Genomic DNA, 16,770 nt, shown 5'->3' with positions numbered 1-16,770 from the left:
GATCGCACATTTTGCTATTTTCATGCAACAACAGTACACATGTGAAAACATTTCCATCTGTCCAAAGGGGATGTCAAAATTGGACTAATTCATAAATTCCTAATGAAGCCGATCAAGGATCCCATGGGTTCTTCGCTTTTGCAAAAATCATAGGGTTTCTTGTTGTGCAATACTGAATTTTATGCTGTGGGGGATCAGAGTTCATTGAAGTTCCCCCAAAGAAAGAAGGCTCCCCTCCACTCCCAGCAAATGGACTCTTCCAATTTTCTCCCATGATTATTCAGGCACTTTCACTTTTCCATATATAGGAGCAACTGGAACTAAAGATCCAATCAACCAGAGACACTGATAGGGGGAAGAGGCACGTGCCAGTTCAGTTCACTCATTCACTTTCTCATACATCCTTGTTCTACTCACACTTGCTCAAAGATCTGCAGGCAGAGGCAGTCTCCTAGATAGAAACAGCTCTGCTGGGTGGGAAGTTCCTTTTGGCTCCCAAAGGAAACCAGGGTGCAATCAGAATCCTCAAGCTGCTCCTTTCAGGAAACTTACAGGGAAAGTTTTGCAACATGAATGGACCTGTGGATGGCTTATGTGACCATTCTCTGAATGAAGAAGGTGCTTTTATGTTTACTTCGGAGTCTGTAGGAGAAGGGCATCCTGGTAAGTTAGCTGACCTGGGAACGGCTGCACACAATTAAGTCACTAGCAATTAGTGACGTGGGATGGAAGAGGTGGGTGGTTGCCCAAAGAAAAATATAGGGAGTGTCAACAATGCCATAGAAGAGGGCAGGTTGTATTAACGTTATTAGTTATTAATATTAGTTATATGACTTTTGTATTACTTCTCAAAACAAACAAGCAAACAAACAAACCAGAACAGTTAGATATGCAGTAGATAGAGCCTTAGACCAGGAGTCAGGAAGATCTGAATATGAATCCTACCTTAGACATTCATTAGTTGTATGACTCTGGACAAGTCACTTATTATTTGACTTTCTCATCTGTAAAATAAAGATAACATATTAGCATCAACTTCTCTGGGATGTTGTGAAGATAAAATGAAGGTATATGTAAAGCATTTTGTACCCCTTAAGGCACTATATAAATCTATTATTATTATTGTTATTGCTAATAATAATAATAATAATAATCCTGTCACGAGTATGAATGGGGATTGGATTTGGTCTCCATATTCTCAAAGCCTTAGAAAACACATGTTCATAGAAAAGTTGAACTCTCAGCTGTCAGAGAGAAAACATAAAAGAACTGGATACAAAACAATAATATATGCAGTATGTTTAGCCTCACAAGTATCTTATTATATTTTTTTAAGTAAGGAAATGTATGGGGTTACTTGAATTGGTAATGCAAAATCAATCAGCTGAATGTCTATGTGTATGGTCAGAACATTTAAAATTATATATTTAAAAAAAATCAAGGGGTCATCTGCCACCAATATGCAGCTTGAGTCAACAGAAAATGTTCCTTCAAACAAGGACAAGGGTCACTGAGTTTTCCATGTTAAGTGAATGTACTTTAGAAAGAAAGAGATAGTATCAAATGTCTGCTATTTTAGGAAATGTGAAGGAAAAAAAAGCTTTGGCTGAAAAGATAATTATTTGCTCTTCTGCTCCTGCAAAGGCATATGAACAATAACTACCTTAGGAGGGGAAATCATCATTCTTGACAGTTGTAACTATGATCAACTTCATAGGATAAAAGATTTCAAACCAAAGAGACCTTTGAGATCATAGAATTGTAGGCTTTGAGCTGGAAGGGACCTTGGAGATAATCTAGTCCAACTTCCACATTTTACAGATGAGAAGACAGAGACTCAGAAAGTGAAGTAATCTGCTCAGCACCACACAGTCAGTCTAGCAAAAGCTATATTCACACCCAGGGTCTCTGACTCAGACTCTGTTTCTTTTTACTTTATGCCATGGCCTCCCAAAGATACAACACAGCGTTACAGACTGAGTGTTGGACCCGGGGAATTAGGAAGAATTGAGTTCAAATTCTGCCTCTGACACTTGCTAACTATGTGATCAATGGCAAGTCACTTACCTTCTGAGAGCCTCATTTTCCTTCTCTGCAAAATGTTTACCAATAATATCTGTAGTAGCTATCTTACAGGACTATTGATGATCTGATAGGAAATGGCTATAAAATGCTCTGCTAATGTGAAGGCACTATTGAAAGTCTAGTTGTTTCCAGTCTCTGGCATTATTCTTATATAAATGTTATAGATATAGGGGTATCATAGAGTTCAGATGTATTTTGGAGCTCTGCATAAAGTTTTTTGTACTTTAGACTAACATGACAACACATTTTGGCAACCCTCAAACCTGCAGTTCAAGCATGTGCTTGTGTGTTAGAGGCTTTGTTGATAACTTGAAATGTATTGCAACATAACATGTTTACTCCCTCAAAGAAACTCAGTCCAGTAAACATTTATTATCTTGACTACCTTTCATTCCCCTAGCTTGCCTCTTGTTTTTCCTGCCTGATATTTCCTTTTGGTTCATTAGTCCCTTCCCCACCTCCCTGTGCAGTAGGTGAATGTTATTATGTCTATATCCTCTTATTTCCCACTTCAATTTTTTTGTCTACTAATTTTGAAGTATGGTATCTGGGATTGTCATGGCATTTATTTTCCAGTATACTGCCTTGTCTCGTGCATTCTAGAGAGCTCCAAATGCTTATTAAATGCTGATAATTAGAATTCTGACTCTCTGTACCTAGGGGAAAAACTTAGGACCCTGGATGACCAGGTTGGGCCTTCAAAGAGCCCATGATGATACAATACTAATGTGTTGAATAGTTGAAAAATGAAAAAGTTGATCAATGAATGATGTTGAACACCAAGTACCACCATTTAGATGAATTCCTATTCAGCATTTCCCTTCACTCTAAATTCGTTAAGTTGACATTTTATTTTTTCCATTATATGAGAATAGTCATAGGCCACCAAGTCTGGGGAAACTTCAACATGTACCATATTTGAAATAAGGTAGTTTTGAATCATTTAATACTGAAAAACAGCAGAGAGGAAAATATGGCTGCATATTACCAATGAAGAATCATGCATAACAATGTTGTAAAGGATATTATGAAAGATGATCTAGAATGCCTAGAAAAGGAAGTAGGATGATCATATTCTGGGAGTCCATGCTCTCAATGGAGGATAGTCCACATGGTTCATTAGCATTGGTAGCCATCAAGAGATCTGGAAGAAGGCCCTAACATTGTGCATAGACCCCCCGAACAAGGGTAACACAAGATCAGCAAGCATGGATGTATGGGCTGTGCTTTTAATGGTTAGAGTGAGTACCCATACCAATGAAATAACAGTTCTATGGATGCAACATTGATGGATCAAAATAATAACTGAAAAAGTTGGAATTTGTGTTTATTTCAAAATAAATTATTTTTTAGATAATATAAACAATTTCATCTTACCATAGTCTTGGTGCTAGAAAGAAATTAAAACTGCAACATTTATATGGAGCTTCAGACTATAATTGCAATATTTAACAATACTAATAAAAGATAAACCCAAACAGAATGCATATCCCTTTTGTCCCTTTCATTAGACTGTGCTCAAGTCTATTGAAATCTTTGAGCCCTTACTATGTTGTACCACTCATTTGGGACATAATGTATCCATTTTAAAATGCATATGTTCAGTCTCTCCACATAGATTATAAGATACTTCAGTGTAGTAATTATATCTTGTTCATAAGAGGAGCTTAATAAATGTTAACTCATCCTGTACCCTCCCTTAGCTTGTATAAGAATGATAGTTCTTCAGTACTGAAAAAACATGGTCCTTCTCAAGAATGGAATCTACTGCTTATTTGGACCTCCAGGGGAGGCATACCACCAGATTTATGTCCCTCTGAAAGATTCCTGGGTAGGGATTAGCACACCATAAGCCATCCATAAAAGATGGTTATAATAGCTAACAGCTGGAAACTTATTTACCTTAAAGGCAATGTGGAAAAGAAATCAGTCACTCCTTCGTGAAAGAAGCATCAGTATAAATGATAAAGGCATATACACAATTATAATATGAACTTATTCATGTATTGAGAGATTCAAAATTGTATGAGCATAATAACTACTCACATTTCACATCAGAAAGGCTATGAATTAGGTAGTACAACTATTATCATCCCCATTTAAAAGATGAGAAAAGTGAGGATCTTAGAGGTTAAGTGACCTTTCCATGGTCACAAAGCTAGTAAGTCTTTGAGGAGGGAATTCAAACCCAGGTCTACTGACTCCAAGTCCAATACGCTTAACATTATAACATATTGCCTCTTTTGACATTTTGACAGTGGTGACACTTACAGAGAAAAGATCGTACTTAGCAAAGATTGTCACAATTTTTTTAGGTTATATATGTGTAGTCTTGCAAAACATATCCATAATAGTCATGTTGTGAAAGAAAACTTAGATGAAAAATTCCAGAAAAATAATGAAGGTGAAAAAAACAAACCAAAACAAAAACAAACCAAAAAAAAGTTGCTCATGGATCATTGTATTGCTGAGAATAGCGAAGTCATTCACAGCTGCTCGCCTTACAATATTGCTGTTACTCTGTATCTACTATGTTTCACTTTACATCAACCCACGTAAGTCTTTCTAGGTTTTTCTGAGAGCAACCTGATCATTATTTCTTATAGTACAATAGTATTCCATCATAATTATATACCACAACTTACTCAGTCACTCCCCTATTGATGTGGATACCCCCAATTTCTAATGCTTTGCCCCCAACAAACAACTACTATAAATATTTTTGTACATATAGGTCATTTTCCTTTTTGTTTTTTTATCTCTTTTGGGATACAGACCTAATAATGGTATTACTATGTCAAAGGGTATGCATGGTTTTATAACCCTTTGGGCATAGTTCCAAATTGCTCTGTAGAATGGTTTAATCAATTCACAACTCTGACAACAGTGCATTAATGTCTTATTTTCCCATATCCCCTCCAACATTTGTCATTTACCTTGTCTGTCCTATTATCTAATCTAATAGGTATGAAGTAGTACCTCAGAATTGTTTTAACTTGCATTTCTCTATTCAGTAGTGAGTTAGAATATTTTTTCATATGTCTAAAGATAGCTTTAATTACTTCATCTGAAAACATTATATCTTTTGATAATTTATCAGTTGGGGAATGGCTCTTATTTTTATAAATTTGACACAATTTTCTATATGTTAGAGAAATGAGGTTGTTATTAGAGAGACTAGTTTCGGAAAAAAAATTTTTTCACAGTTACTATTGTTAACTGTATTTCCCTCCATCCTATTCCCTCTACCCCTGTTCATTCTATTCTCTCTCTTCTTTTATCCCGTCCCTCCTCAAAAATGGCTTGCTTCTGATTATCCCTTCCCCCAATTTGCCCTCCTTTCTATCACCTCCCCCCTTCTCTTATCCCTTTCTCCTTTTATTTTCCTGTAGGGTAAGGTAGATTTCTATACCCCATTGCCTGTGTATCTTATTTCCCAGTTACATGTAAAAAAAAATTTTAACATTTGTTTTTAAAACTTCGAGTTCCAAATTCACTCCCTCCCTCCCACCCACTCTCATTGAGAAGATAGGCAATTCAATGTAGTTTGTACATTTGTAGTCATGCAAAACACTTCCATAATAGTCATGTTGGACTATCACTATTTTTTCCTGTATCTCGTTCTCTACCAATAATCACAATTATAATAATAGTTAGCATTTTTACAGTTTAAGATTTGTAAAGTGCTTTACTCTATATCTCATTTTATTCTCACTACTTTGGGAGATTGATGCTATTATTAACCTCATTTTACAGATGATGAAGCTGAGGCAAATAGGTTAAGTGACTTGCCTAATATCACACAGCTCATTTGAGAACAGATTTGAACTCAGGTTTTTCTGACTCCAGGACCAGCACTCTATCCACTGTGAACTAATTGTTGTACCTTCTTAATGAAAACCAGGAACACATACTCAATTAACCTTCATCAAGCTTAGTCAATCCTGTTTAGCAAAATGGGTGACTCCTCTAAGTTTAGAGGATTTTGAAGTGGGCATTATATGCGAATGTGTTCTATCAGACCTTAGATGTAGCCTATAAAATATCATAAATTCTTATTCTTCAATGGAAGGAATTCTGAGTTCTTGATAGCCATGCCAGCAGAGTTGAAGTTCTGTTGGTTTTACCCAGCTGGAAAAGCTCTAATCTGGACCTGGTGATGGGCCATCTGTCTACTGTCTGAGAAACAGACTAGCTAAGTTTTAAGAGTCTCAACACCATGTCAGCAGCCATGGGGTGATGCATTTTTTGGCCTCACCAATTCTTGAAGACTAATTACTTTGTTATAGTGGGGTTGCAATCTGTACTTGTGGAAGGAATACCATGCCAATAAATTGCATGTTGTCAAACTTCTGAAATAAGTACTATGGTTTCCATATTACTTTGAGCTTCTTTTTCCTCCATCTAACTGGATACTTGTGTATCCAAAAGCTGACCGAATTATTCAATTTGGTTGTGTCATACTCACAAAGTAGATGATTTTGAGATCTATCTCCCATGAGCATTTGGTTCTCAAGCTCTTGTTTTCATAAGAGAAGGCTCCTTCTTTGACTGACCGTCTGATGGCCATATGTAAATAGGAGTAGGCTTTACTTCTCTACTCACTTGCTTCAGTAGGCCATTAGGGAATTGGCATATGACCTTTGTTCATTGTTGCTCATGATAAAGAAACTAGGAGACATTGGCCAACTTTGAGAAGGTCTCTGTACCCTGGACCGGGCTTCTTCTCCATTATCTTATACTGCTCTGTATTCTCCATGGCACTTGGTATACTTCTAGGCACACAGAGTGAATATATACTGACTGTTGATTGATTGCATCATTCATGGAGGTCCCAGAAGCACCCTGAGGTGTACAAAGCACTTGGCAAGAGAACATAAGTTGCTTAAAGGAAGGGATTTTTTCATTACTGTCTTTGCAATCCCCCAAACCTAACATTGTGCCATACATCTAGCAGACATTTAATAGATGTTTGCTGAATTGAATTTTAATTTTTATACCCTTTCTTCAATCAGGTACAGTTTTGGCTGCCTCTTCTGTATGTAATAAAGTGTATCTGGTATATCCATTTTGACACCATGAGATTTTATCTCCAGTTTCCCATTCCACCCAGTAAATGAGACACAGGGAGTCAGGCAGGGGGATATGGTAGTGCTTCATTAAATTGTAATTGAGGATAGTCATTCTAATCTTTTTATTTGGATGATACATAGCCCTTGAATGGCTCTCTAGTTTCTATGATGTGGTAGCTGTTCAGATGCTCTATGTGTTAAAGCAAGATGAGGGGTTTCGAAAACATTTGTGAGTATGAGTGCTGGATTTGGAAGTAAGAAAAAAAACTGGATTTGGCTTGTATGTCTGCTTATTACCTGTGTGATCTTGGATAAGTCATTCTCCTCTCTGTACTCCAGATTCCTCACCTGTAAAATGAAGCAACTGGATTGGATGGTTCCACCCAATTCTTAAGCTGTTGTGCTTTGAATTTTTGGACAAGCCATGTATGCAGGTTCAAAATTTCTTCACAACGTTCAAAATTTCATGTTAGGGCATAGTGAGTGGAGCTTATTCTAAGTTTTTTTAAAAGATAATATGAGCTATTTTTCGATGAATATGAATAGATATGAATTTTGTTAGACAATATGAACTATTAGAGGAACAGCAATGACTATAGAGAGTTTTAAATTTGCATTCTAATAAAACGCTTATAGTGAAATGTATGATGTACAGTGTAATAGAACACTTACAGTGTTGGAGCATGAAAGGATCCTAGACATATTTCCCCTTTAGTTTCATTTAAAAAATTCTATACAGAAAATATTTGTGTATATGGTCAGCTTTCTACTTCCAGACTAGTGGATTATTTTATGAAGTAGAAAATACTAAAATAAATTCTATTTGATTTGGGAATGTATGGCATAATATATTGTTTAAAACAGATTTACATTCCAATCAAATTCAGTTAGACAGTTCCCAGAGTGATAATTTTTATGTAAATAATTGAAAGTCACTTGTAGGTATAGATTTTTTTTTTAAAAATAGAAACAAAAAATATTACAAGCAAACTCCCGCTGGTAAAATGAGCCTAAAATATGAAGAAAGTAATGCCAGGTAGATGTTGCGTAAAATAGCGTAGAGGAAATTGATAAAAGACAACAGTACAAATATGTTTCATGTTGTTTAATATCTGTCTGGACCAGAGCCTAGTACAACTTAGATACAGTAACTCAGGTTCCCTGGCTACACTCCTAGAAGTTCCTTGTTTTAATTAATAGTGTTCACACGATTGCGTGGCCCTGTTCTTAGCACTTACTCCTCACTGGAGAAAGAGGAGTGATTTAAAGAACTGTTCTTTGTAGCTAAATTGAAACTTGAACCTGACATCTAAGAATGTGACTATAAGGCCAAAGTGCTTTTTGTTACTTAAGTTTTGAACATGGGCATCTCAGATGGTCCTGAAGTAACAGTGACATAATTTTTTTTTTTCTGGAGGAGTTTTCCCCAAACATGATGCTCTTCAAGATGTAGATAATGGTTTCATGGGAAAATTTCATATTTCTTCTCTAAAATACTACATATCAAATAATGTACATATCAAATATATATGGAATATGGTATTTTTGGTAGGAAAATAAGGTTAATTTGCTCAATCCAAAAGTTATCTATATGCCAATGCAATTCCATATATCTTGACCAGAATGTATGATTTTGTTGGTATGTGTCAGATTCTGAAGTGTTCCATGGCCAAATTAATTTGGGAAATGCAGCTCTGGCCTCCCTCTTTACAAATATCTTTGACGCTGAAGACATTCTTCATAAATATGAAAACAACAATGCCAAACTGTGGATTGGAGCTCTCGTGTATCTACTGAAACTAACATTAGACAAGGGTTTTCAGTTGACTATTCATTTTATTGAAAACAATGAGGATTTATGGCATTTTGGGATCATCTGGGAAAGCTGGAGAATTTCTTGTGAAAATATCTTAAACTGTTATACTGATCCAGAGGTATTCTCCTGTTCACTTTTGTTTTAGAATTGACACAAGCTAAGGTATAACAATTTGAACCTGGTGCATTGAGTCTTAAAAAACAAATTAAAAACTCCATCTGTTGTCCAATCAGATTTCAGTACCCTAACTTTAACTTGTTACTATTAAAGTAAGTGCTTGAGTGTCTGCTTCTAGGACTTTTCCAGATGTGCACTCAGGAATTAAGGAATATATGTTGATGGATGAAAACATTATTAGGAGAATGTTCATGAATTACCCTGGAGGTCTTGGAGTGACTATTTTTGGCATGCATTTTTTCTCTACAGGAAATTCCAGGATTAGGACAAAAATCAACATCACCCCAAAGCTGGGGTGGGAGAGGAGTGGTGCTTGAAACAATATTTGAAATTTCTCATTTTTTAGATACCCAATATTCTAGTCTCTTCTTTAATAGCTAATGATATATTCACATTTGTCCATTCATAAATTATTTATGTACTATTTCGGACTCACAGTTTTCCTCTTTTTCCAGATAAGATCTGTGATCAGATCAGTGATGCCGTGCTAGACGCCCATCTCAAACAAGACCCAAATGCCAAGGTTGCTTGTGGTAAGAATCACAAAATCACATGATTTTGTGAGAAATGATTGTTTCTCTCTTACATTTAATAACTTATTATTGTATTAGGACCAAAATTTTCCTCCTTTTCTACTTCCTAATCAAGAAACCAACCAGTGTGGGAAATCTCATAAAAATTTACCCAGGCCAAGATCTAATCAGAGGTAAAAGAAATTCTAAGTTTGGGCTAATGGGTATATTCCTGCTCATTGTGTTTGCTCGGATAGATCCGGGAAAATGTGGCTCCTCTCTTTTGTCAAATAGATGATATGGAAATTGATAAGTCTCTCTGACCAAGATTTTAGTGATCCAAGTCATGTACCCCAAGACCCTCATTTTAATATAGCCCACCCTCTCATTGTAATATTCATTCTCTGATTGTTAACCAATCAGAGTTGATTGCCACCCCCCAGGAACACCTACTCTTTGAAGGGCATAACTGTGAACCCACCACCATGAGGAGTCTTTGGTCTAAGAGAGATGTCCAAATGACCCTCCTTTTATTAGTAAAGGTGCTGGTCTTATTAATAAAATGATTAAATTACCCAGAAACTACATCTCTGAATTTTTTTATTGTCACAATTTCATAATTGGAAGTAACCTCAAAGGCCATCCCGTCCAACCCACATTTGAGCAAGAACCCCCTCTACAGTGTAGCCAGCAAGTGATAATCTAGCTTTTCTTTGAAGACCTCTGGTAGAGGTGTGAGTGACTGAGTGTGTGTGTGTGTGTGAGAGTGTGTGTGTGTGTGTGTGTGTGTGTGTGTTTGCATATTCTAGTATCACCTCTCAAAGCACTATTCTACTTCTGGTTGCTCTAATTGTTCACAAGTTTTTCTTTAAATCAAATCTAGATTTACATCTCTATAATTCTGGCCTGTGACTCCTAGTTCTGCCATCTACCATATTAGCAGCTAGGTGGCCCAGTGGATAGAGCACTAGGTCTTGAGTTAGAGAGTACCTGGGTTCAAATCCAGTATCAGACACTTACTAGCTGGGCAAGTCACTTAACTTCTATTTACCTCAGTTTCCTTATCTGTCAAAAGGAGAATAACAGTAGCCCCTTGATCCTGGGGTTGTAAGGATCAGATGTGATAATAATTATAAAGCACTCAGCATAATACCTGACATGTAGTTAGCCATATATAAATGTTAGCTGTTGTTCTGGTTGTTATTACTATTGTTTGGGGGCAAAATAGAACAAGTCCAATACTTCTTCTATGTGACAACTTTTCAATTACTTCAATACCATTATCTTTATATCCTTAAGACATTTTTAGGCTAAACATCTTTGTTTTCTTCTCCCAACCCTCATGTGACATGTTCATGAAAGCCTTAACTCTCTTGGTCATCCTTCCCTGGATGCTTGCTGGTTTATCAACATCTTTCCCAAAATATTGTGCCCATAACAACGTCATTTTCTGGATGTGATTTGTTAAGGACAGGGTACAATGGGAACATCACCTCTATAATATTGAACATTACACCTCTAAATGGGGCATGTTGGCATGATCTTTTTGGCAACCATGCCACACTGTCAACTCATATTGGTTTCAGTCCACTGAACCCCCCACTATTTTTTCAGAAGACCTGCAGTTTAGCTATACCCCCTTATCTTATATACTCATGAAATCATTTTTTTAAACCTCAATTTAAAACCTTTACTATTTTATCTTATTAGGTTAAGCCCAACATTCTAGCCTCCCAAGGTCTTTTGGAATCCTGATTTTTGTCATTCATTGACAAATGAATTGTCGTTCATTGTGTCATTTTCCAAATGTAATAGAGGTCCTATCTATTCTTGAGTACATGTAAATTTTTATTTTCTTCTCCTAGAGATCTAAATATACAAATGAGCATTGAGTGGTGCTTTCATGCCTCATGGGATATAGTGCTTCAGTCAGTCAACAAGCATTTATTAAGTGCTTTCTATGGGATAGGCACTGTGCTAAATGCTGGGTTAAATATTAGAAGTGAAAGGGACCTTAGAAATAATCTAGTTCAATCCTTTCATTTCAAAGGCAAGGAAGCTGAATCTTGGAGAGGTTATATCTATCTCCAAGTCATGTGCCAAATTAGGGTCAGAGCCAGTACTAGAATCCAAGTAACCTATCTCCTAAATCCTGTCTTTCAACAGCCTGAATTTTTTTCCTATTTCTATAGGTGAAATCATTGTACTATATGAAAAATTAGTAGTTTTATCCTTTTGTTTTGTAGAAGCTCTGCTTGGAGTTTTAATGATCCTAAATAGGTTACCTTCTTTGGGAGAATAATCCTATATAAGCCTGTCTCATAGCTTGGTCACAATTAGAAAGTCCCAGAGAATTTGTCTAATTGGAAATGAGGCAGGTTATCTTCATCCAAGGGAAATGCCAATGCAGATTCTGGGCCTTCTGCAAGAAGTTATCAGGCAGTGCTTGGGAACAAGCCAAACCTTTAAAGTTACTGTTAATAATGCCTTCACTGTACCAAAAATGGGACATAAACACAGATGTCTCTCTGGCTCAGATTTTTTTTTCATTTATAATTTCTAATTCATGATAGCATTCAATAAAAAGAGTGATTTTTCTAGGGGATTATTATTTTGGCACTAGTCTGCTGGTTAAAGTTAAATTATGTGACAATTAATTCATTCTCCCATATACGTCATAATATCCTCTTGTGGCTCCTTATTAGGCCTGTAGATAGATCAAGGTACATTATTGTTTAATTAAATCAGAGGCACCATCTGAATTTCATTCACATCATTATCATCCTCTATCAGTATTTCTAGACCTGTATAAGGTGCAGGGTTCTTCACCTTGACATTAAGGGAATGTTCTTTTTTAATATTCCTTTGATTTTAATAAGACTCAGGATTATAATGATAGATTTATAGAATTTTTAAGCTGGAAAAGTTTATAAAGATCAATCTTGTTGAACTCTGTGATTTTATGGGTAAGAAAACTAAAGCCCCGAGAGGGCATAAGATGATAGATCAGTTGCTGGAAAGGACACCAGAGCCCCTCTTGTCCAACTGTCTTATTCTGCAGATGGGGAAATTGAGACTCAAGGAGGTTGAGTGACTTTTCTAAAGTCATAAAGACAGGAAGCATCAGAGGTAGGATCTGAGCTGGGTCCTCAGATTCTAGAGACAGTGCTCTTACCAAAAGTGACTTTTCTAAGGTCACAGGGCTCATTTGGTCTTACACTAGAACTAATTTCATAGTACCCATACAAAGCATAGTCTGACCAAAGGTGCAGTTGTACGAGGGGACAACCTGACCACAAGGCCCCACACATTCTACAGGAGTTGAGAGAGGGATTATGAGCCACTGCCAGTCCTTTGGTGGGGAGAGGTTGGGGTGGACAGAAGTTGTACTGTGTGGTGACATAGAGAATGACATGTGGGTTGGATGCTGTGGAAAGGAAGCATGCTCTCTCCACTGGAACAAAGCCCTAGTCACCCCATACTAGTTACAGCTTTACCATCCGGTCTCCTTCAGATTTTTCAATGTCTCTCTGAGGGCTGCCTCAGGCAGTCTGGAGCCTTTGCTACCTTGCAATGTGTGTTCTAAGTTTTTCCCTGTTCTTTCCTTTACAGAGACTGTCTGCAAAACTGGGATGGTCCTACTCTGTGGGGAGATCACTTCAGTTGCCATGGTGGATTATCAGCGTGTAGTCCGGGACACCATTAAACACATAGGCTATGATGATTCAGCCAAAGGTAGAGGAGAAAACATTGGGACCGAAAAGCACATTTGTCCTAACTGTGTCTCCATGTCTGGCATGAGAGCAGATTTATCTAGAGGCAGTCCAGATGCCCTCATGGGTGAAACAAATTCATAGACCAACTCATAGGAATTCAGGGGTGACGTAAAAGGCCATGTTAGAAAAAGATGAGCTTGGGTAGCTATGCCCACACCTCTCCGTCCTGACAATAAAACACTGGGAAGAGAAACTGCTCATGGCAAATACCCCTGATTATTATAGAAAATTAGAATTAAATGAAAACACATTTCTGTTTAGGTTGTCTGTTATGGCGTCATTTGACTCCAATGGTGGGTGACCTTAGTCAAAATCTCATTTCAACAAATGAGCAGCCTTGTCTTCGGAAGCACAAGCATCACGTGTGAATGTTGTTCTTCCTGAGGACTTTGTACTCTTTCTAAATTCTTTCCAAGATTTGTCTGCTGTTGTAAATATTCAAGAGTGAAAATCAAGTGATTAATTACAAAATTGTACTTGGTGAAAATATCAAGGGCCTGAAGTTGAATTGCTAATATTAGGTATTTCATAAGGGTGGGTGTCCCTAGCTGTCTGAATGGCAGAAAAATCTAGAAATGAGAGCAATACAGCTCTCCTGAAACAGTGGCAAATGCTGGGTCACCTTATATATGCCTCACACATGCATTTGAGTGAAGACTAGCATGAGAATTACATAACAACACATAAAGGCATGATATGATATTACCTGTTTTCTCAATCAGTGCAGGAGAGACCGGAGGAGAGGGGAGGGAGAGAATTTGGAACTCAAAATTAAAAAAAAAAAGAACGTTAAAAAGAAATAAATAATAAATTGAAAAAAAATAAAATAAAACAATTGAAGGAGGAAAAAGCAACGCTGGCTTCCATGGAAGACCTAGGTTCAAGTCTCACCACTGACACATACTAACTTCATGACCCGGGGCAGGAAATTTCTCTTCTCCAGGTCTTGGGAAGCTCTCTAACATTATATATTACAGAGAAGTCCTCTCAATTGTTTTTTTTTACCACTTGTTCCCTACAGTAATGAAATCCCAGGAATGTCCTCCAAGCCACATAATGTTACCTTGAATCCTATGATGACAGAGACTATAAAGACATTTTGCCATTAGGCTCATTACCTGCTTTGTTGGCCTTCAGCACAGCCACCTGAGGAACATGTTAGGTTAAAGCTAAGTGACTAGACTGGGAGTCAGGGAAACCTGAGTTTGAATCCTGCCACAGATACTTACTAGCTGTGTGAACCTGATCGAGTTGCTTAACCTCTTTCTGCCTCAGTGTCCTCATCTATAAAATAGGAATAATAATAAGATCTATCTCATAAGGTCATTATGAGGATCAAATAAAATTATATATAGTGTTTTATAAACTTTACAACAACATATAAATGCTAGCTATCATTTTTATTGTTATTACTACCACTATTACTAATAAAGAGCAAAGTAGAGAAAAATATTTAAAAATTCATTGATACTATTTATACTTTTTTATCAAGGTTAATTATTTGCTTAAGATACCTTGTTTTTATTTTTTCATATAATCGTATTTTTAAACATTGTTATTTATTTTTAACATTCTTTAAAAATTTTTTAATTCCAAATTCTCTCCCTCCCACCTGCCCCTCCCCCACCACTGAGAAGACAAGTAATATCATATCAATTATACATATGAAATCATGCAAAACATATTTCCATATTAGCCATATCACCAAAAAGCAAGAAAAATAAAATAAGAAAATTATACTTTATTTTGCATTCAGTTTATAAGTTCTCTCTCTGGAGGATAGCATTTTTCATCATGATTCCTTTGGAATTGTCTTGGATCATTGTCTTGATCAGAGTGAAGTCATATTTTGTCTTTGTTAAGGTTGTTAGTACCTACCTCAAAAATGTAGCACCTAGTTGTAGTATTTTACTGTTTGATGTTGTTTAAAATTATTATTGAGAGTCTTGAGTTCCCAGGTGGATTTTCAATTTCTTGAAGGCAGGAATAATTTTTTATACTACTTTTGTATTCTCTTCCATCCCCAGCTTGGGTGAGATAAAGAAATACTTGTTTACTGGTAGTTGAAAAAGAATTTCCTTCTTTATGTTTGAACTTCTCAAGCTCATTTTTTAATGGGCAACTAGGTTTAGTCTAAAGGCAGCCAGGTGATGCGGTGGTTAGAGGACTGGGCCTGAAGTCAGAAAGACTCATCTTCTTGAGTTCAAATCTGGCCTCAGACACTTACTGGTCGTGTGACCCTGGGCAAGTCACTTTACCCTGTTTGCTTCAGTTCCTCATCTGTAAAATGAGCTGGAGAAGGAAAGGGCAAACCACTCCAGTATCTTTGCCAAGAAAATTCCAAATGATTGAAGTGACTGAACAACCAAAAGAGGCTTAGCCTAAGACATAGGATATTACTTGTATTGACAATTATCCTTCACAGTAGGAGTAATGGCAGGTCATTGAATTTGCTAACTGTTCTATATTGCAAACGAAATAACTTAAGTTCAAAAAAGAATTATTGAGCCCCTGCTATCTTTAAAGTAAGATGTGAAGTGCTATGGGAGATGCAAAAATGAGTGATACATAGTACTTGCTTTTAGCAAGCTTGCCATATAGTAAGCAGGATAAAAGAAACATATTAATATCATTTGGGGCAGAATAAAATAAGAGATGGATTGTCATATTGGAGGAATAACATTGGATAATATTGGAGGCCAGTGTCATTGAATCACAGAGGGGAGTACGATGTAAGAAATCTGGAAAGGTAGAACAGGGCCACGCTATGAAGGGCCTATGAAGGTTAAAAACCAAATAGTATTTTATATTTGATCCTGAATGTAATAGGGAACCACTGGAGTTGGTTGAACGGGAGTGGGATATGGTGGTGACATGTTCAAACTTGAACTTTAGGAATATGGACTATTTGTACTTGACTAGTGGCAGAGCCTTCCAAGCTTGTAATGGTCTGATAAGCCACAGTTGAACACTCTGTACCTTGACTCCAACATAGTGAGGCCATTTTGGTCCTCTTCAAGAACGAAGGACAACAACCAACCAACTTCAGGAAGATTGATTTGACAGTTGAGTGGAGAATGGACTGGAGAGACTTGAGGCAGGGAAACCCACCATCAGGTTGTTGCACTAGTCCAGGAGCAAGGTGATGAGGACCTGCACCAGGGTCCGGCAGTGTTAGAGAACAGAATGGGACATATTTGAGAAGAGTTATGAAGAGATGTACATCATGAGACTTCACAGAAAGGAGATCTTAGAACCATCTGGTGGGATAAGCATCATAGACCAGATTGCACTTAACCTTGGCCTTTTAGGATGGATAGGGAGGAGACAAC

The 16,770-nt window shown here is 37.0% G+C and overlaps 1 protein-coding gene across 1 annotated transcript in view; it reads left to right on the top strand.

Annotated features, from left to right (window-relative positions):
• Positions 1–347: 347 nt before the first annotated feature.
• Positions 348–16,770, top strand: part of MAT1A (methionine adenosyltransferase 1A) — a 37,727-nt gene continuing 21,304 nt past the window's right edge. Inside the window, exons 1-3 of the mRNA XM_027857768.1 lie at positions 348–663; positions 9,606–9,683; positions 13,275–13,397. Of these exons, the coding sequence (XP_027713569.1) occupies positions 570–663; positions 9,606–9,683; positions 13,275–13,397 (295 nt within the window). The 5' untranslated portion in view covers positions 348–569. The remainder of the gene's footprint in view (positions 664–9,605; positions 9,684–13,274; positions 13,398–16,770) is intronic.

Source organism: Vombatus ursinus, unplaced genomic scaffold (assembly GCF_900497805.2).
Source record: "Vombatus ursinus unplaced genomic scaffold, bare-nosed wombat genome assembly UNPS02000749.1, whole genome shotgun sequence".
NCBI classification, from domain to species: Eukaryota; Metazoa; Chordata; class Mammalia; order Diprotodontia; family Vombatidae; genus Vombatus; species Vombatus ursinus.
Note: the sequence above shows the minus strand (reverse complement) of the source record. Positions and strands in the feature narration are given on the sequence as shown.